Genomic DNA, 20383 nt, shown 5'->3' on the forward strand with positions numbered 1-20383 from the left:
TATACTTTTTATACTGCAAGTGTAAGTGTTCTGATATAAATCTATCACTTGGCAAACACCAACATTATAGTCTATAATTATACTACCTTCCAGTGCATATAGATTAAATATCCTTACTTGAAATAGAAGCTTTAAAGGCTTATCAATCTTATTTAAAATATCTTTCAGAATTGAAGAAAAGTGATATTAACCAATTCCACGAGATTTAGATTTGACTGGGTAATTAGTGCTACCTTATTTACTTTTTAAGCTGCAGCGTTGATGCTTTGATATAAATCTTTTTTCTTGGTAAACTCCCTAAATAATTGTCTATATTAAACTAGTCATCTATTAGTCCATGTGTGTTGGTAAATATGCCTTTTAACATGTTCTTTAAATACGCACAATCACAGAATTCTTTGACTAGTTTCTTGTATACTGTCTTATTCTGTATTACAACACTTTATTATATCATAATTAATGTTGTACAGTATGCTTTAGTTAATATGCATATAAAGCAATGCTCTAAAAGTGTCCAATGTGGATAGATGCCTAGATGCCTTCTACTTAGATATTATGTATAATGTACAGCTAAATAAAATAAAATAGTTAATTTTTTAATATCAATAATAATTTCAATGACATTGCCTTATTCAAAATATTAGCAAAAAGGTTTCAGTGCTTCTAGCTTATTTCCCTTACCTTTCTTTGTATATCACTGAGTAACGTCTGTATAACAGCAGCAACAGAAAATGTTTCCATAATTTAATGAGCATTTCATATATTCCCTAGAGGTAGAGGTGTTGACATATTTTGTCAGGAGTAATGATTAACTTTAACTATTTAACATGCAAAAAAACTTTACATGTTGTAACCTTTGAATTTACAAAGCCATGATCAAAATTGTATTTATTGGAAAATTATTTGAAGAGTTAATACCAGTTTTTGTCAGTGGATAAGCTAAGTAATCCCTACACTGTATGTCTATGAAATTAATTTGTTGGAATATACTCTATGGGGTATATGCAATTCCGGGCGAATTGCGGCAATTTTTCACCCGTTTTTAAATACGACACAATTCGACCGTCGAATTCCGGCCGGCGGGTGCCGGAATTCGACATATTCAATAAAAAACGGATTCGACAGTCCCGCTGTCGAAAAACGGACCAATTGACGGATTTTGAAACGACTTTTCAGATGGTACAAAAAACGGTAAAAAACCCCCCAAAAAATTGCGTGGGGTTCCCCCTCCTAAGCATAACCAGCCTCAGGCTCTTTGAGCAGGTCCTGGTTGCAAAAATCCGGGGGGGGGGGGGAAATGACAGGGGATCCCCCGTATTTTAACAACCAGCACCGGGCTCTGCATCTGGTCCTGGTGCAAAAAATACGGGGGACAAAAAGAGTAGGGGTACCCCATATTTTTTGTACCAGCACCGGACTCCACTAGCTGGACAGATAATGCCACAGCCGGGGACACTTTTATACCGCTCCCTGCGGCCGTGGCATTAAATACCCAACTTGTCACCCCTGGCCGGGGTACCCTGGAGGAGTGGGGACCCCTTAAATCAAGGGGTCCCCCCCCAGCCACCCAAGGGCCAGGGGTGAAGCCCGAGGCTGTCCCCCCCATCCAAGGGCTGCGGATGGGGGGCTGATAGCCTTGTTGAAAATGAAAGAATATTGTTTTTTTGCAGAAGAACTACAAGTCCAAGCAAGCCTCCTCCGCAAGCTGGTACTTGGAGAACCACAAGTACCTGCATGCGGGGGGGAAACGGGCCCGCTGGTACCAGTAGTTCTTCTGCAAAAAAAATACCCAAATAAAAACAGGACACGCACACCGTGAAAATACAACTTTATTTCACACATGCCGACACACACATACTTACCTATGTTGACACAATGTTCGGTCCACTTCTCCAAGTAGAATCCATGGGGTACCTGAAAAGAAAAGATAATTATACTCACCTAAATCCAGTGTCCAGTGATATTTGTAATCCACGTACTTGGCAAAAAGAAAACGCATACCCGATCCACACGGACTGAAAGGGGTCCCATGTTTACACATGGGACCCCTTTCCCCGAATGCAGAGACCCCCCATGACTGCTGTCACAGAAGGTCCCTTCAGCCAATCAGGGAGCGCCACGTCGTGGCACTCTCCTGATTGGCTGTATGCGCGTCTGAGCTGTCAGACGCGCATTGCACAGCCCCCTCCATTATCTTCAATGGTGGGAACTTTGCGGTCAGCGGTGAGGTCACCCGCGGTCAGCGGCTGACCGCGGATAACCCCACCGCTGACCGCAAAGTTCCCACCATTGAAACTAATGGAGGTGCTGTGCGATGCGCTGTCTGCCAGCTCAGACGCGCATAGGGAATCAGGAGAGTGCCAGGACGTGGCACTCTCCTGATTCCCTATGCGCGTCCTGGCACTCTCCTGATTCCCTATGCACGTCTGAGCTGGCAGACGCGCATAGGGAATCAGGAGAGTGCCAGGACGTGGCGCTCCCTGATTGCCTGAAGGGACCCTCTGTGACAGGAGTCACAGGGGGTCTCAGCATTCGGGGAAAGGGGTCCCATGTGTAAACATGGGACCCCTTTCAGTCCGTATGGATCGGGTATGCGTTGTTTTTTTTTTTGCCAAGTACGTGGATTACAAATATCACTGGACACTGGATTTAGGTGAGTATAATTATCTTTTCTTTTCGGGTACCCCATGGATTCTACTTGGAGAAGTGGACCGAACATCGGCCAGTATTTACTAAAAATCAGAGTTTGGTAGATTTGTGGGTTTTTTTCTAAGTCCCAATCCGGGAATTCACTAAGCACCAATCTCGGCAGTATTTGGACTATTCGTAATGGTTTGAATGACAACGTTCACAAATACGAATGAATAGACCATCGGTCAAACGCGGCTGTTATTTCATAGAATATGGGCATTCACTATTCATTCATATTTGGGTGTTAGTTTCTGAGTGCTCAAGTGCGGGTCTGTTTTTTTTCGATTAGTTAAAAAAAGCAGCAAAAAAATAGACCTGCTTTTTCCAGTCGAGTTTGGATAACCATGCACAGATCAGAGATCTGTGCATGGTTATCTATGGGAAAGGGTTTGTTTAGTGTAAAATCGGGAAAAAAATTGCGTGGGGTCCCCCCTCCTAAGCATAAGCAGCCTCGGGCTCTTTGAGCTGGTCCTGGTTGAAAAAATATGGTGAAAAAAATGACAGGGGTTCCCCATATTTAATCAACCAGCACCGGGCTCTGCGCCTGGTCCTGGTTCCAAAAATACGGGGGACAAAAAGCGTAGGGGTCCCCCGTATTTTTGAAACCAGCACCGGGCTCCACTAGCTGGGGAGATAATGCCACAGCCGGGGGACACTTTGATATCGGTCCCTGCGGCCGTGCCATTAAAACCCCAACTAGTCACCCCTGGCCGGGGTACCCTGGAGGAGTGGGGACCCCTTCAATCAAGGAGTCCCCCCCTCCAGCCACCCAAGGGCCAGGGGTGAAGCCCGAGGCTGTCCCCCCCATCCAAGGGTGGCGGATGGGGGGCTGATAGCCTTGTTAACAAAATGTGAATATTGTTTTTAGTAGCAGTACTACAAGTCCCAGCAAACCTCCCCCGCAAGCTGGTACTTGGAGAACCACAAGTACCAGCATGCGGTGGAAAACCGGGACCGCTGGTACCTGTAGTACTACTACTAAAAAAATACCCCAATAAAAACAGGACACACACACCGTGACAGTACAACTTTATTACATACATGCACACCAACATACACACATACTAACCTATGTTCCCACGAGGCTCGGTCCTCTTCTCCATGTAGAATCCTAGGGGTACCTGTGAAAAAAATTATACTCACATAATCCAGTGAAGAATCCGACCTTTGAATAATCCACGTATTTGGCAAAAAAAATAAAACGGAAACCCGACCACGCACTGAAAGGGGCCCCATGTTTACACATGGGACCCCTTTCCCCCGACTGCCAGGACCCCCCCTGACTCGTGTCAAAGAGGGTTCCTTCAGCCAATCAGGGAGCGCCACGTCGTGGCACCCACCTGATTGGCTGTGTGCTCCTGTAGTGTCTGTCAGGCAGCACACGGCACAGATACAATGTAGCGCCTATGCGCTCCATCGTAGCCAATGGTGGGAACTTTGCGGTCAGCGGTTGACCGAAAGTAACCTCACCGCTGACCGCAAAGTTCCCACCATTGGCTACAATGGAGCGCATAGGCGCTACATTGTATCTGTGCCGTGTGCTGCCGGACAGACACTACAGGAGCACACAGCCAATCAGGAGGGTGCCACGATGTGGCGCTCCCTGATTGGCTGAAGGGACCCTCTTTGACACGAGTCAGGGGGGGTCTTGGCAGTCGGGGAAAGGGGTCCCATGTGTAAACATGGGGCCCCTTTCAGTGCGTGGTCGGGTTTCCGTTTTATTTTTTTGCCAAGTACTTGGATTATTCAAAGGTCGGATTCTTCACTGGATTATGTGAGTATAATTTTTTTCACAGGTACCCCTAGGATTCTACATGGAGAAGAGGACCGAGCCTCGTGGGAACATAGGTATGTGTGTATGTTGGTGTGCATGTATGTAATAAAGTTGTACTGTCACGGTGTGTGTGTCCTGTTTTTATTGGGGTATTTTTTTTAGTAGTAGTACTACAGGTACCAGCGGTCCCGGTTTTCCACCGCATGCTGGTACTTGTGGTTCTTCAAGTACCAGCTTGCGGGGGAGGCTTGCTGGGACTTGTAGTACTGCTACTAAAAACAATATTCACATTTTGTTAACAAGGCTATCAGCCCCCCATCCGCCGCCCTTGGATGGGGGGGACAGCCTCGGGCTTCACCCCTGGCCCTTGGGTGGCTGGAGGGGGGGACCCCTTGATTGAAGGGGTCCCCACTCCTCCAGGGTACCCCGGCCAGGGGTGACTAGTTGGGGTTTTAATGGCACGGCCGCAGGGACCGATATCAAAGTGTGCCCCGGCTGTGGCATTATCTCCCCAGCTAGTGGAGCCCGGTGCTGGTTTAAAAAATACGGGGGACCCCTACGCTTTTTGTCCCCCATATTTTTGGAACCAGGACCAGGCGCAGAGCCTGGTGCTGGTTGATTAAATATGGGGGAACCCCTGTCATTTTTTTCACCATATTTTTTCAACCAGGACCGGCTCAAAGAGCCCGAGGCTGCTTATGCTTAGGAGGGGGGACCCCACGCAATTTTTTCTAACTTTTTAAAGACTTTAATGAACTTTTTAAGGTACACAATGAAGCCCTGCACGGTTCTCACAGATCCGGCCGGGATTCCTTGTGTTTTGTCAGGCAGTGTTTTACTCATCACTCCCGTAAAACACTGCCTGATATTACGAATCACATCGACATCGGAAAAAACGAATGTGCAAAACTCGGCAGCTTAGTGAATGACTGTATCAGGATTCAAAAAGTTGCAGTAAAATGCACCCGATACCATTCGAGATCAAACACCCTTCAAAACGGAAAAAACACGAATATTAGTAAATAAACCCCATCGTGTCAACATAGGTAAGTATGTGTGTGTCGGCATGTGTGAAATAAAGTTGTATTTTCACGGTGTGCGTGTCCTGTTTTTATTTGGGTATTTTTTTTGCAGAAGAACTACAGGTACCAGCGGGCCCGTTTCCCCCCGCATGCAGGTACTTGTGGTTCTCCAAGTACCAGCTTGCGGAGGAGGCTTGCTGGGACTTGTAGTTCTTCTGCAAAAAAACAATATTCTTTCATTTTCAACAAGACTATCAGCCCCCCATCCGCAGCCCTTGGATGGGGGGGGGACAGCCTTAGGCTACACCCCTGGCCCTTGGGTGGCTGGGGGGGGACCCCTTGATTTAAGGGGTCCCCACTCCTCCAGGGTACCCCGGCCAGGGGTGACTAGTTGGGTATTTAATGCCACGGCCGCAGGGAGCGGTATAAAAGTGTCCCCCGGCTGTGGCATTATCTGTCCAGCTAGTGGAGCCCGGTGCTGGTACAAAAAATACGGGGAACCCCTACTCTTTTTGTCCCCCGTATTTTTTGCACCAGGACCAGGCGCAGAGCCCAGTGAAAGAAGAAGAGAAATTTTGCTGCGCCGATGTGTCTCTATTCCTCTAATAAATTAAGCGAAATAGCTTATAACTTGAAAATAAGATCCCAAGTGTCAGAGGTGTGTGCGCTTCTATAAGGAGTAGTGAGTTACTCCTAGATTGATAAACTAAAGAAAAGTGGATATAGAATAGAAGCGCTCAACACTCACTGACCCTGTGATCTAAAATTAATAACAACCAAGGTGTCCTTGGGGATTTTTTTGAATGTAAAAATATATTTATTATAATACAGTAAAAATTGTACAATGAACCAAATCTATATCTTATCATAAAACCCTTTATCCTCACTGCAATTCTATTGCCAAGAGCTATTCTACATTCACATCAAATTGCAGATGTCAGCTAGATAACTAGCAGCAATATAGTGGTAACAATTGTTGCAATCAGATCTTCAGGCTATCTATTCAACAATGTTGAGTGTATATTCAGACACAATTGTTACGATGTAAAGAAAAGAATTAATGGATGTAGAATGCACTCACTCGCTCTGAATTCAAGAGCTATGTTATGTAACGTCTCAGAGTTCCAGGAGCCGATGACAGGTGTTGGTGAAATAATTGATTACCTCTCCGGTAGGTTGGCTGGTCCCGAGCGTCCTCGGGTAAAGCCAGAAAACTCAAATGAAGCTGCAGAATTTTGAAGCACTGGCCGTGCTAGCCGGGGTCCCACTGTTAAACCTGCTGTCCCTGGGCGTGCACCGCCCGTTGCAGTCTGTGGGGAAGAACAGGTGTGTGACTGCTGTTGGAGGGAACCCGCTGCAGAGAGAGTACCTTGGTGGAACGCCTCGATCTCCCTGGACTGGCACCGTCTTTGAAAAAGTCACGGGTCACGTGACGAAACGCGTCAGGACTCCTCCCCCGGTTGCCTCACTGACCGATCATTGTCTCTGACACTCTCCGGACGGCTCTGCTACATTTCCCACGGGATTAATCAGCACGATAGCCAGGACAGGACACAGCCGAATTTCCTCTCCGCACAGTGCCAGTGGTCACCAGCAGTCTCTCTCCCCCACATATCCTACGGACGGTGCCAGTCCAGGGAGATCGAGGCGTTCCACCAAGGTACTCTCTCTGCAGCGGGTTCCCTCCAACAGCAGTCACACACCTGTTCTTCCCCACAGACTGCAACGGGCGGTGCACGCCCAGGGACAGCAGGTTTAACAGTGGGACCCCGGCTAGCACGGCCAGTGCTTCAAAATTCTGCAGCTTCATTTGAGTTTTCTGGCTTTACCCGAGGACGCTCGGGACCAGCCAACCTACCGGAGAGGTAATCAATTATTTCACCAACACCTGTCATCGGCTCCTGGAACTCTGAGACGTTACATAACATAGCTCTTGAATTCAGAGCGAGTGAGTGCATTCTACATCCATTAATTCTTTTCTTTACATCGTAACAATTGTGTCTGAATATACACTCAACATTGTTGAATAGATAGCCTGAAGATCTGATTGCAACAATTGTTACCACTATATTGCTGCTAGTTATCTAGCTGACATCTGCAATTTGATGTGAATGTAGAATAGCTCTTGGCAATAGAATTGCAGTGAGGATAAAGGGTTTTATGATAAGATATAGATTTGGTTCATTGTACAATTTTTACTGTATTATAATAAATATATTTTTACATTCAAAAAAATCCCCAAGGACACCTTGGTTGTTATTAATTTTAGATCACAGGGTCAGTGAGTGTTGAGCGCAGAGCCCAGTGCTGGTTGTTAAAATACGGGGGATCTCCTGTCATTTTTCCCCCCGGAATTTTGCAACCAGGACCGGTTTAAAGAGCCCGAGGCTGGTTATGCTTAGGAGGGGGCACCCCACGCAATTGTTTTTCGGGTTTTTAACCCATTCCATTAAAAAAAATATATATATATTTTAAAAAATATATAAATAATACTTGTGCCTCCTAAATAGACAACCAAGTACCTAATCCCTTCTAATATAAATAGATATGCTATTAGCAATAAAAAAAAACACAAAAATAACATGTTTTTTAAATTTTTTATTACATTCCACCAGCAAAGTGAGGCGGATTTAAAATGACGAATTTACTGTCAAAAAGCACTGTTGTCGAATTTACATTCTTCAATTGAATATACTTTTGTCGAAAAGCCGCATTTGTACAATTGCAGAAATGTCGAATTTGTCAAATGTCGAATTTCAAAAAGTCGAATTTGAAAAGTCAGTTTTTTTGACGAAAAGTACTGTATTGCATTGTCGAATTTTTTTTTGGGTGAAAAAGTCCAGTTTTTCGACATTTTCGGGAATTTGACCGCAATTGCATATACCCCTATGTGCAGTATAAACTATAGATGAGCAGGGTTTACTTAGTTCTTTCCGCCAAACTAGTGTAAGTTTTGAGTTATCCTGATTTTATCTTATTGGCTATCCAAAACACGTGAGAACCAATAGCCAATAAGAAGCAGTTTTTGAGATCCGAGTAAAACCGAACCCGCTCATCTCTATTATAAACATGCTTGTTTAAATACAGCCAGATAGGCTTGCAAATTAGCAGATTATGAATTATTGGTGTCGCCAGCAACCCTGATCCCCAACTTTTGTTTCTGTTCAGTTTTATAATTACTTTTCCGTTGTATGATGGGCTTAAAGTTTTCCTTCTGTTATCAGTGTTGCTGTTCCAAGGCTTTGGGTACACAACATTTTTTGTCTCCCCACCTCCATTTCTACCAGTTAAGTTAATTGATTTATGGTTATTTCAGTCAGTTATTTCAGGTCATTTAATGATGGTCATTTCGGTTAGTGAAAATAGTTCACTAAAGTTTTCATCCAGATTCATCCAGTGGAAGACCTAGAACTGGCTCCCTGTGTCAAAGTTCTGCCCAGAGTACACTAACGGGAGGTCTGACTGAGACACTAACCCCCTAGTATGTCATCTGGGATCCAATGTTACCACTCTGTGAAGTGTTATTCCAAATCTATCCAGTGGAAGGCCCAGAACAGGCTCCTTGTTTCAAGGTACTGCCCAGCATACACGAACAGGAGGTCCAACCAAACTTTACCCTCTAGTATGTCTTCTGGGATCCAATGTTTCCACTCTGTTAAGTTTTCTTCCAAATCCATCTAGTGGCAGGCCCAGAACAGGCTCCCCGGGTCAAAGTTCTGGCCAGCATAAACCAATGGGAGGTCCTACTGGGACTCCAATTCCCTAGAATGTCTTCTGGGATCCAATGTTACCACTATTTGTTACCACTCAAAGTTCTGCCCAGCATACACCAACTTGAGGTCTGACCGGGACCCCAACCACCTAGTATGTCTTTTGGGATCCAATGTTTCCACTCTGTGAAGTTTTCTTCCACATCCATCCAGTGGAAGGCTCAGAACAGGCTCCCCAGATCAAATTTATGCCCAGTGCATTCCACCATGAGGTCTGACTGACCCCAACTCCCTAGTATGTCTTCTGGGATCCAATGTTACCATTCTGGGAAGTTTTCTTCTGAATCAATCCAGTAGAAGGCCCAGAACAGGCCCCCTGGGTCAAAGTTCTACCCGGCGCATTCTGCCGTGAGGTCCAACCGGGACCCTAAAACCTGGCCTGGATTCAACTAGACCACCTCACATTGCTTTTATCCCTAATGGTGCAGGGGTGTCCGAATGCTTAACAGGATAGACAAACAAACAGACCAATGAATTAAATATATATATATATATATATATATATACGTATGCTCAATAGGGCAGCGTTTCAAGGCTCAGTAGCCTTTTCGTCAGGTCATGGAAGAACAATAAATGTGTAAAAAAACATACTTTATATAGGGATGTGATCCCTAACAGTGCCGGTGTTCACCCGCCTCCCGCTGCCGTCCAGTGGTCGCTGGCATGTGACATCACAAAGACGCGTCTGTCAATGACGCGACGTGCAGAGGGAACCGCTGGGACATATAGTAAAAGGCAATGGACGATATCCAAGCTTTGCCATGGCTACTGTAGTAATAGAACCATGTACCCCGTGCGGGGACAGGAGACGAGGAACATCACGGTGCTGAAAGAACTGTAAATGAGATATAATATTAAATGTGAATTGAAAGTGAATAGAAAAAGTGTTTAAAATACATTGCAAACATGGTATACACATAAGAGGGAATTAGCAGTATGATAAACAAAACAGTATTAAGGGCATAGCTGTAATATATAAAACCCCAATGTACTGCCAATGATATAAGACAGCAGGACAATCCACCATGTAAAACACAGTCTCATAAAAATGGGTGCCAAGAGAACTTCTCATTGAGACCTCTTGGTTGCATGGTGTCCAATACCGAAATCCACCGGGGTTTGGCCTGTAACAATATTTTTGTATGATCACGCCCCCTGGTCATCGGGGGGATGTGATCTATCATCCTGCAATGTAAACTGGGCAAGTGATGGTTTCTCAATTTAAAATGTCTGAACACCGGACTGTTAGGGATCACATCCCTATATAAGGTATGCTTTTTTACACATTTATTGTTCTTCCACGCCCTGACGAAAAGGCCACTGAGCCTTAAAACGTTGGCCTATTGAGCATTAAAACTGCTATATTCACAAGTCCGATGGAGTGCTGCCTGGTCTGTATACATGGATCGAAAGCTTATATTATAATTATTGGAGGGCACCCCGGCAGTTGATTCAAGAACATAGAGTGCCATTCTACATTTCTATATATTTCACGGGACTGCATTGTCTATTGATGAAAAGACACCAGGCATTACTTAAATGGACTATCTTATATAAGGCTGTCAGAAACTGTGTGAATTTTTTAAATTGCCTTTGGCACTCTATCTCTTTGCACATTTTTAGACATGTTTCTTGAACAATGTCACTAAGGGATTTCATTGATATTCCTAACATGGAACCCATAAGGAATAGTAATTATGAATCTGTCATCTAGAACCCTTACACAAATTGAGACACAAGTTCTCAGTAAGGGTCTGTCATTCATACCGACGAATAAATTTAATGACTTTAACTGGAAACTGGATAATTACAAATTCTCTCACAATATAAGACTTAAGGAATATTTCCATAATAAATCTTCTGGGCAAATTAAGGAAGCAATTCCGTTCCATAGAAATATCTCCACCTTCGATCCTCCTTCATTGAATGCGTTTATAAAGACGTTCACACGCCTCATGGAGCATGAAGTTCAAAAACAATGAAAATAGAAACCAAGACATTCCACAACCTTACCCCAATGGAACAAACTGCACTAAGAGAGTTGTCAGATTACACGGACTTTACTATTCGCCCCGCGGATAAGGGCGGGGCGATAGTAATCCAAAATATCTCGGATTACATGCAGGAATTGGATCATCAATTATCAGATGTGAACACGTATGAAAAATTACAACAAGATCCAACGGTAGTATTTAAAAAGGAATTGGACCAGGTTTTACACATGGCGGTCCAGGATAAAAAATTGGAATCTAATTTGTTTAAATTGGGACAGTTTCATCCCCATATTCCAGTTATTTACACAGTCCCAAAGGTTCATAAAAATCCACAAAGACCTCCTGGTAGGCCTATAATTTCGGCTAATAATTCATTATGTGAACCAGTGTCCAAATTAGTGGACTGCCTTGTACAACGTTTAATTATTAAACAACACATGTATTTGAAGGATACGATAACTTTGCTCATTAAACTACAGGAATTGGGTCCTGTTCCGGAGGGTGTAGTGCTGTGTACTCTTGATGTACACAGCCTGTAAACAGTCATTCCGCACCAAGAGGGCCTGGATGTCATGGAACTGTTTCTCAAAAATAATCAATTTAATGCCATTTATATTTCACTCTATATGAAATTATGATGTCTCACCCTCACAAGAAATTACTTCATGCACAATGGCACCTTTTTTCTTCAAAAGAGTGGGTGCGCTATGGGATCTTGCGTCTCACCATCTTTCACTAATGTGTACAGGTTTGCACAGGAGGAGAAATTCTTCTTTTCTAATACCAACATCAAAGAAAAAATCATACTATATATATGCGGTATATAGATTACGTATTAGTTTTATGGAAAGGAGATTTTAACATTTTGGATCAATTAATAAAAAACATCTATCAACAGGATTCCACTATTAAATTTACTCCTCACTTAAGCAAAACTAGTGTGAACTTTCTGGACGTACAAATCACTGTTGATGAATGTAACATCATTACTTCAGTATACAGCAAGGATATAGACCGCAACACCCTGCTTAAAGCAAATAGTTTTCACCCTCCTGCGCTCAAGAATGGACTAGCAAAGTCCCAAATGATAAGAGTAGCTTGCATTACAAGTGATTCATCTAAAGTGGAAAGTGAGTTGGATAAGGTGCTGGACAAATTCTGTCAACGGGGCTATGAAAAAAATATTTTACAGCACAAAGCACAGGTTTTAACTTTATCAAGACAAAGTCTCTTAGCATCCGCCCCCAAAAAATCAATGACCAAAACCATCCCCTATGTTAGCCAATACACCACAGCGAGTTCCATTGTTTCCAGCACGGTCAAAAAATTGTGGCCCATTGTACACTCTGATAAGGATTTATCAGTATTTAAAAACACCAAACCCCTCATTAGCTATAAGAGGGGCTGCAATTTAAAGGATATGTTGGTTCGCACAGATGTCACCCCTCTATTACAGACACCAACATATCATAATAAGAGAAAACCAGGATGCTTCAAATGCATTTAACCATCCACATACGGGGAAGAAAATCAAGATAAGACATGCTCTCACCTGCACAAGCAAATATGTGGTGTACATGATTACACGTCCTTGTGGTCTCAGTTACATACGACAAACATCCAGAATGTTTAAAGAGCGAATGGCGATGACTGGGTCCCCCATAAAATTGGCTCTTGAGGGTAAGGACTCGGATTTACCTGTACCCAGACATTTTAAATTGAGAAACCATCAATTGTCCAGTTTACGTTACAGGATGATAGATCACATCCCCCCGATGACCAGGGGGCGTGATCGTACAAAAATATTGTTACAGGCGGAAGCCCGGTGGATTTCGGTATTGGACACCATGCAACCAAGAGGTCTCAATGAGAAGTTCTCTTGGCATCCGTTTTTATGAGACTGTGTTTTACTTGGTGGTTAGTCCTGCTGTCTTATATCATTGGCAGTACATTGGGGTTTTATATATTACAGCTATGCCCTTAATACTGTTTTGTTTATCATACTGCTAATTCCCTTTTATGTGTATACCATGTTTACAATGTATTTTAAACACTTTTTCTATTCACTTTCAATTCACTTTTAATATTATATCTCATTCACAGTTTTTTCAGCACCGTGATGTTCCTCGTCTCCTGTCCCCGCACAGGGTACATGGTTCTATTACTACAGTAGCCATGGCAAAGCTTGGATATCGTCCGTTGCCTTTTACTACATTTCCCAGCGGTTCCCTCCGCACGTCGCGTCATTGACAGACGCGCCTTTGTGATGTCACATGCCAGCGACCACTGGACGGCGGCGGGAGGCGGGTGAACACCGGCACTGTTAAGGATCACATCCCTATATAAAAGGTATGTTTTTTTACACATTTATTGTTCTTCCACGCCCTGACGAAAATGCCGCTGAGCCTTGAAACATTGAAACCTTGAAACGTTCGCCTATTGAGTGTTAAAACTGCTATATTCACAAGTCCGATGGAGTCCCGCTCGGTCTGTATACATGGATCATAAGCTTATATTCTAATTATTGGAGGGCATCCCGGCAGTTGATTCAAGAACCTAGAGTGCCATTCTACATCTCTCTCTCTCTTTCTTTCTCTCTCTCTCTCTCTCTCTCTATATATATATATATATATATAGCCCTGGTCCAGAAAGGGGTGGATTTTATTAACATACACCCTGCCAGTATTTTAAATTAGATTATGAAGGGTATGTGTACCAAGTTTGGTTCTGGCCCGTCATTCCATGTAGGAGCCTATGAAGAACAAACATACATATATACATACATACATACATACATACATACATACATACATATATATATATATGTATGATGTAGTTAATATCATGGCGGTCAGGATCCCGGCGGTCAGAATACCGACGCCGGGAACCTGACCGCAGAGGATGCCGACAGCTGTACCAGTGCTATTCCACTCGTGGGTGTCCAAGACACCCATATAGTGGGAATAGAACCTGTGGTGAGCACTGCGACCCACCGAGGCCCACAAGGGGCTGTATGGTGTTCACCCCGCTGCCGGCATTCTGACTTAATTTATATATGTATGTATATATATATATATATACTAGAGATGAGTGGGTTCCGTTCGTCGAGATCCGAAACCCCCCGAACTTCACGTGTTTTTCACGGGTCCGAGGCAGCATTGGGTCTTCCCGCCTTGCTCGGTTAACCCGAACGAGGCTGAACGTCATCATCCCGCTGTCGGATTCTCGCGAGATTCGTATTCCATATAAAGAGCCGCGCGTCGCCGCCATTTTCACTTGTGCATTGGAGATTGAACGGAGAGGACGTGGCTACGTTCTCTCCCTGAAAAGCTCCATATCTGTGCTCAGTGTGCTGCAAATATCTGTGCTCAGTGTGCTGCATTGTGGGGACCACCAGTATATAATAGTAGTACAGTACAGTAGGCCATTGCTGTATCTTGCAGCACAATGTCAGACTCAGTTCTAGACAGTATCCTGATCAGTGCTCAATATCTGCTGCTTTATTGTTTGACCAGTATACTATATAGTAGTACAGTGCAGCATTTTGGTGACCACCAGTATAGTACAGTACAGTAGGCCATTGCTGTATCTTGCAGCTTCGTGTCACTGCAAGTATCCATATCTGTGCTGCATTGTTGTGAGCAGTATATATAGTAGTACAGTGCAGCATTTTGGTGACCAAGAGTATATAGTTGTACAGTACAGTAGGCCATTGCTGTATCTTGCAGCTCCGTGTCACTGCAAGTATCCATATCTGTGCTGCATTGTTGTGACGAGCAGTATATATAGTAGTACAGTGCAGCATTTTGGTGACCAACAGTATATAGTTGTACAGTACAGTAGGCCATTGCTGTATCTTGCAGCTCTGTGTCACTGCAAGTATCCATATCTGTGCTGCATTGTTGTGACGAGCAGTATATATAGTAGTACAGTGCAGCATTTTGGTGACCAACAGTATATAGTTGTACAGTACCATAGGCCATTGCTGTATCTTGCAGCTCCGTGTCACTGCAAGTATCCATATCTGTGCTGCATTGTTATGAGCAGTATATACAGTAGTACAGTGCAGCATTTTGGTGACCAACAGTATATAGTTGTACAGTACAGTAGGCCATTGCTGTATCTTGCAGCTCCGTGTCACTGCAAGTATCCATATCTGTGCTGCATTGTTATGAGCAGTATATACAGTAGTACAGTGCAGCATTTTGGTGACCAACAGTATATAGTTGTACAGTACAGTAGGCCATTGCTGTATCTTGCAGCTCCGTGTCACTGCAAGTATCCATATCTATGCTGCATTGTTGTGATGAGCAGTACAGTATATATAGTAGTACAGTGCAGCATTGTGGTGACCAGTATACTACATTACAATAGTCCAGTGCTGTTCTCGCTGCTCAGTGTCAGTTCTTCGTAGTATCATCAGTGCTCAGTATAATCAGTGCTCAGTATAATCAGTGATTGATCAGTATAATCAGTTCTCAGTATAATCAGTGCTCTGTTAGACGTGCACCCATTTTCCGCCATTAGTGCATTGGGATTTAGACAATTAATGAAGTTATTGTGTCCCCGGTACAAAATCCCATCTAGATTCCACTTCACTAGGCAGGCGATAGCGAGATTATTTTACCAATTAATATCAGTGATTTATAATTATTAATTACAGTGATCTTGCCAAATGATTCCAGTGATTTTGTCATTTTCTTCCAGTGATTTGGACCAATAATACCATTGATTAGAACGAATAATTCCTGTGATTTTGTCATTTTCTTCCAGTGATTTGGACCAATAATACCATTGATTAGAACGAATAATTCCTGTGATTTTGTCATTTTCTTCCAGTGATTTGGACCAATAATACCATTGATTAGAACGAATAATTCCTGTGATATTGAGGTGTTTGTGTCGCTTAGCTTAGCCATCCAGCGACCACAGTGCACCTCTTTTTCTCTTTTCTTTGCATCATGTGCTGTTTGGGGACTATTTTGTTTAAATGCCATCCTGTCTGACACTTCCGTAAAAGTCCAGTGGTACTGCCATTTGATATATTTCCCGACATTACTGCCATATAATTCCAGTGATTTTGTCATTTTCTTCCAGTGATTTGGACCAATAATACTATTGATTAGAACAAATAATTCCTGTGATTTTGTCATTTTCTTCCAGTGATTTGGACCAATAATACCATTGATTAGAACCAATAATTACTGTGATATTGAGGTGTTTGTGTCGCTCAGCTTAGCAGCCAGCGACCACAGTGCACCTCTTTTTCTCTTTTCTTTGCATCATGTGCTGTTTGGGGCCAATTTTTTTAAGTGCCATCCTGTCTGACACTGCAGTGCCACTCCTAGATGGGCCAGGTGTTTGTGCCGCCCTCTTGGGTCGCTTAGCTTAGCCATCCAGGGACCTCGGTGCAAATTTTAGGACTAAAAATAGTAGTGTGAGGTGTTCAGAATAGACTGGAAATGAGTGGAAATTATGGTTATTGAGGTTAATAATACTATAGGATCAAAATTACCCCCAAATTCTATGATTTAAGCTGTTTTTGAGGGGTTTTTGAAAAAAACAAAACACCCAAATCCAAAACACACCCGAATCCGACAAAAAAATTTAAGGGAGGTTTTGCCAAAGTGCGTCCGAATCCAAAACACGGCTGCGGAACCGAATCCAAAACCAAAACACAAAACCCGAAAAATTTCCGGTGCACATCTCTAATATATACACACATTTTTAATAACTGTGACAGGTACAGTCTGATGCTGCACATCTTATCTCAATAAACAGCATATGTGAATACTAGGTAATTTTAACTTTTTATTTCAACATTTCCTTAAGTTGTTTGTCTTAACATCTTGCCTTTTAATCTTAAATCAATACTGTATAACACACTGTGTTTAGTAATTTTGCTGCATGGCACTGTCTCTTATATAATGTTATAAAGACTATATAACATCCTTCACTCTCCCTGCATCACATCCACCTGTGCAAATTGCCTCCTCATAAATCCACTCCACCCTCCTATTTACACTCAAGAACCTTTTTTGTATCTGTATACATTAACTTTAACCTCCTCAACCTACTGCCACAAAGTAAATTCAAGCACAATCTACAATCTAATTATCTTTTAACCTCTCTCCTTCTGCTTCTATTATTAGGAGATATACTGTATCGCCAACTCCAGGTCGCACCAACATATCCCTTATACATTTATCTGATTCACAACAGTATAGAAATCAAGCAAAACATAACATCCATCCATTAACTCTTTATTTCAAACAACATCAGATACTGCCCCACCTTCAGCCTTTTCACGTGGTGGTCTTCACTTTTTTTTGCACTTGAAACAGTAAAGGAGGTAGGGGTTGGAATATTGTTCTTAGTGCTAAGAGTGTGCATCTGCATCTCTCTTCCCCCAGCATAGTATTAGAAGCCTCAGCATGATAGCACCTCCTGATATCTTTAGTAATAGGATGTGCAATCCAGGTTCCCCCCTTTTTTCCACTATATTTGTGTATATATTGTACACTGGAAGGCAAGGCTTCCTTCCTCTGGATTGGCACTCCTCCCATTCACCTTCAGGTGTTTTAATTAGCTGGGTTCCTGCATTTCAGATAACACATTGATAAGGCCCTATTTAGAGGTAAGTCCTGTATAAATTTATAGAATGTGATAGTATTAGGGATGTTAGGGACCCATGTGATGAAGTCACCTGGCCGCGGTACATGGGCCCTCATATTTGCGCAAATGTGTGCTAAGAACTTCAATTATACTCCATGTTAATTGTGAGGGTTTATTTTAATTATTTTTATTATCAGTGTTCTTAGTGCTAAGAGTGTGCATCCGCATCTCTCTTCCCCCAGCATAGTATTAGAAGCCTCAGCATGATAGCACCTCCTGATATCTTTAGTAATAGGATGTGCAATCCAGGTTCCCCCCTTTTTTCCGTTGGAATATTATTGTCACAATATTGCACATTCACAGTTATATGTGCTATTACTGACATTCACATCTTTTGAAGTATATTTTATCATGATTTTCAACAGAATCTTTCTACATATTACCGCAATCTTTCATCCCCCTAGACCATGTCTACCACTCCTATCAAAAGGTTCTGGACAGTGGCAAAAAACAATATTTCAAATTTCATATCTCTGCTTAAGCTTCTGACCCTAAGTGCCATTTTTATATATTTAAATCTCTTCTTACCCCTCTGATACCAAATGCACCTGGTACTATTAATGCACAAGATCTTGCTTTTTATTTCAATATCAAGGTTGATAACATCTGACATGAAGTGGTATGCTTTTCCTCAACTGTAATCTGCCTAATTCCTTCCCTGTACTCTCTTACCTTCTCTTCATTTAATCGCACAAATGAAGTTTATAGTATGTAATCTTTTCTTATCTTCCCAATCTACTACCTCTTCTCTTGATCCTATTCTCTCACAAATTAGTGATGCTCAGTATCCTGTGCTCATCACAACTTGAACTAAACTATGTAATCTCTCTCTTGCCTTTCTTGGTATCTTTCTATCATTATTCAATCTTTCTATCATTATTCATGCAGTGATTATTTCTATTCTGAAAAACACAGTTCTGACCCTAATTTTATCTCAAATTACCAACCAATCTCCATTGCATGTCCAAGCTTCTTGACAGACTAAGATGGTGTATGATGTGATCACTGATAAGTCTAGAGGCCATTAATCACTTATTCTCCTGGATCTCTCTTCTGCATTCAACACTGTCATATACTGGTTTACATCCAAATTGTTCTTTCAGTGCTTGAGTCTCTAGATCCACCTCCTCTCTGCTTTCACTATCAGTTGGATTACCAAAAGGCTCAGTCCTAGGTAGAGATGAGCGGGTTCGGTTTCTCTGAATCCGAACCCGCCCGAACTTCATGGTTTTTTTCACGGGTCCGAGCAGACTCGGATCCTCCCGCCTTGCTCGGTTAACCCGAGCGCGCCCGAACGTCATCATGATGCTGTCGGATTCTCGCGAGACTCGGATTCTATATAAGGAGCCGCGCGTCGCCGCCATTTTCACACGTGCATTGAGATTGATAGGGAGAGGACGTGGCTGGCGTCCTCTCCATTTAGATTATAAGAGAGAGAGATTTACTGGAGCTTAGGACTAGGAGGAGTACTGTAGAAGTGTAGAGAGTGCAGAGAGTTTACTAGTGAGTGACCACCAGACAGTGCAGTTTATTTAATATATCCGTTCTCTGCCTGAAAAAAGCGATACACACAGTGACTCAGTCACATACCATATCTGTGTGCACTGCTCAGGCTCAGCCCAGTGTGCTGCATCATCTATATATATTATATATCTGTCTGACTGCTCAGCTCACACAGCTTATAATTGTGGGGGAGACTGGGGAGCACTGCAGTGCCAGTTATAGGTTATAGCAGGAGCCAGGAGTACATAATATTATATAGTGAGTGACCACCAGACAGTGCAGTTTATTTAATATATCCGTTCTCTGCCTGAAAAAAGCGATACACACAGTGACTCAGTCACATACCATATCTGTGTGCACTGCTCAGGCTCAGCCCAGTGTGCTGCATCATCTATATATATTATATATCTGTCTGACTGCTCAGCTCACACAGCTTATAATTGTGGGGGAGACTGGGGAGCACTGCAGTGCCAGTTATCGGTTATAGCAGGAGCCAGGAGTACATAATATTATATTAAAATTAAACAGTGCACACTTTTGCTGCAGGAGTGCCACTGCCAGTGTGACTGACCAGTGACCTGACCACACTGACCACCAGTATAGTTAGTAGTATACTTATATTGTGATTGCCTGAAAAAGTTAAACACTCGTCGTGTGACTTCACTTGTGTGTTGTTGTTTTTTTTATTCTATAAAAATAAAACTCATTCTGCTGACAGACAGTGTCCAGCAGGTCCGTCATTATATAATATATAATATATACCTGTCCGGCTGCAGTAGTGATATATATATATTTTTTATATCATTTATCATTCAGTCGCAGCAGACACAGTACGGTAGTTCACGGCTGTGGCTACCTCTGTGTCTGCACTCGGCAGGCAGTCCGTCCATAATTGTATACCACCTAACCGTGGTTTTTTTTTCTTCTTTATACATACATACTACTACGACATCT

General features: G+C 42.8%; 1 protein-coding gene across 1 annotated transcript in view; it reads right to left on the reverse strand.

Moving 5' to 3' along the window:
• Positions 1 to 7415, reverse strand: part of LOC134934585 (chloride anion exchanger-like) — a 158913-nt gene extending 151498 nt beyond the window's left edge. The window contains exon 1 of the mRNA XM_063929991.1: positions 7346 to 7415. Coding sequence (XP_063786061.1) covers positions 7346 to 7415 — 70 coding nt within the window. The remainder of the gene's footprint in view (positions 1 to 7345) is intronic.
• Positions 7416 to 20383: the final 12968 nt, after the last annotated feature.

Source organism: Pseudophryne corroboree, chromosome 6 (assembly GCF_028390025.1).
Source record: "Pseudophryne corroboree isolate aPseCor3 chromosome 6, aPseCor3.hap2, whole genome shotgun sequence".
Taxonomy (NCBI): Eukaryota; Metazoa; Chordata; class Amphibia; order Anura; family Myobatrachidae; genus Pseudophryne; species Pseudophryne corroboree.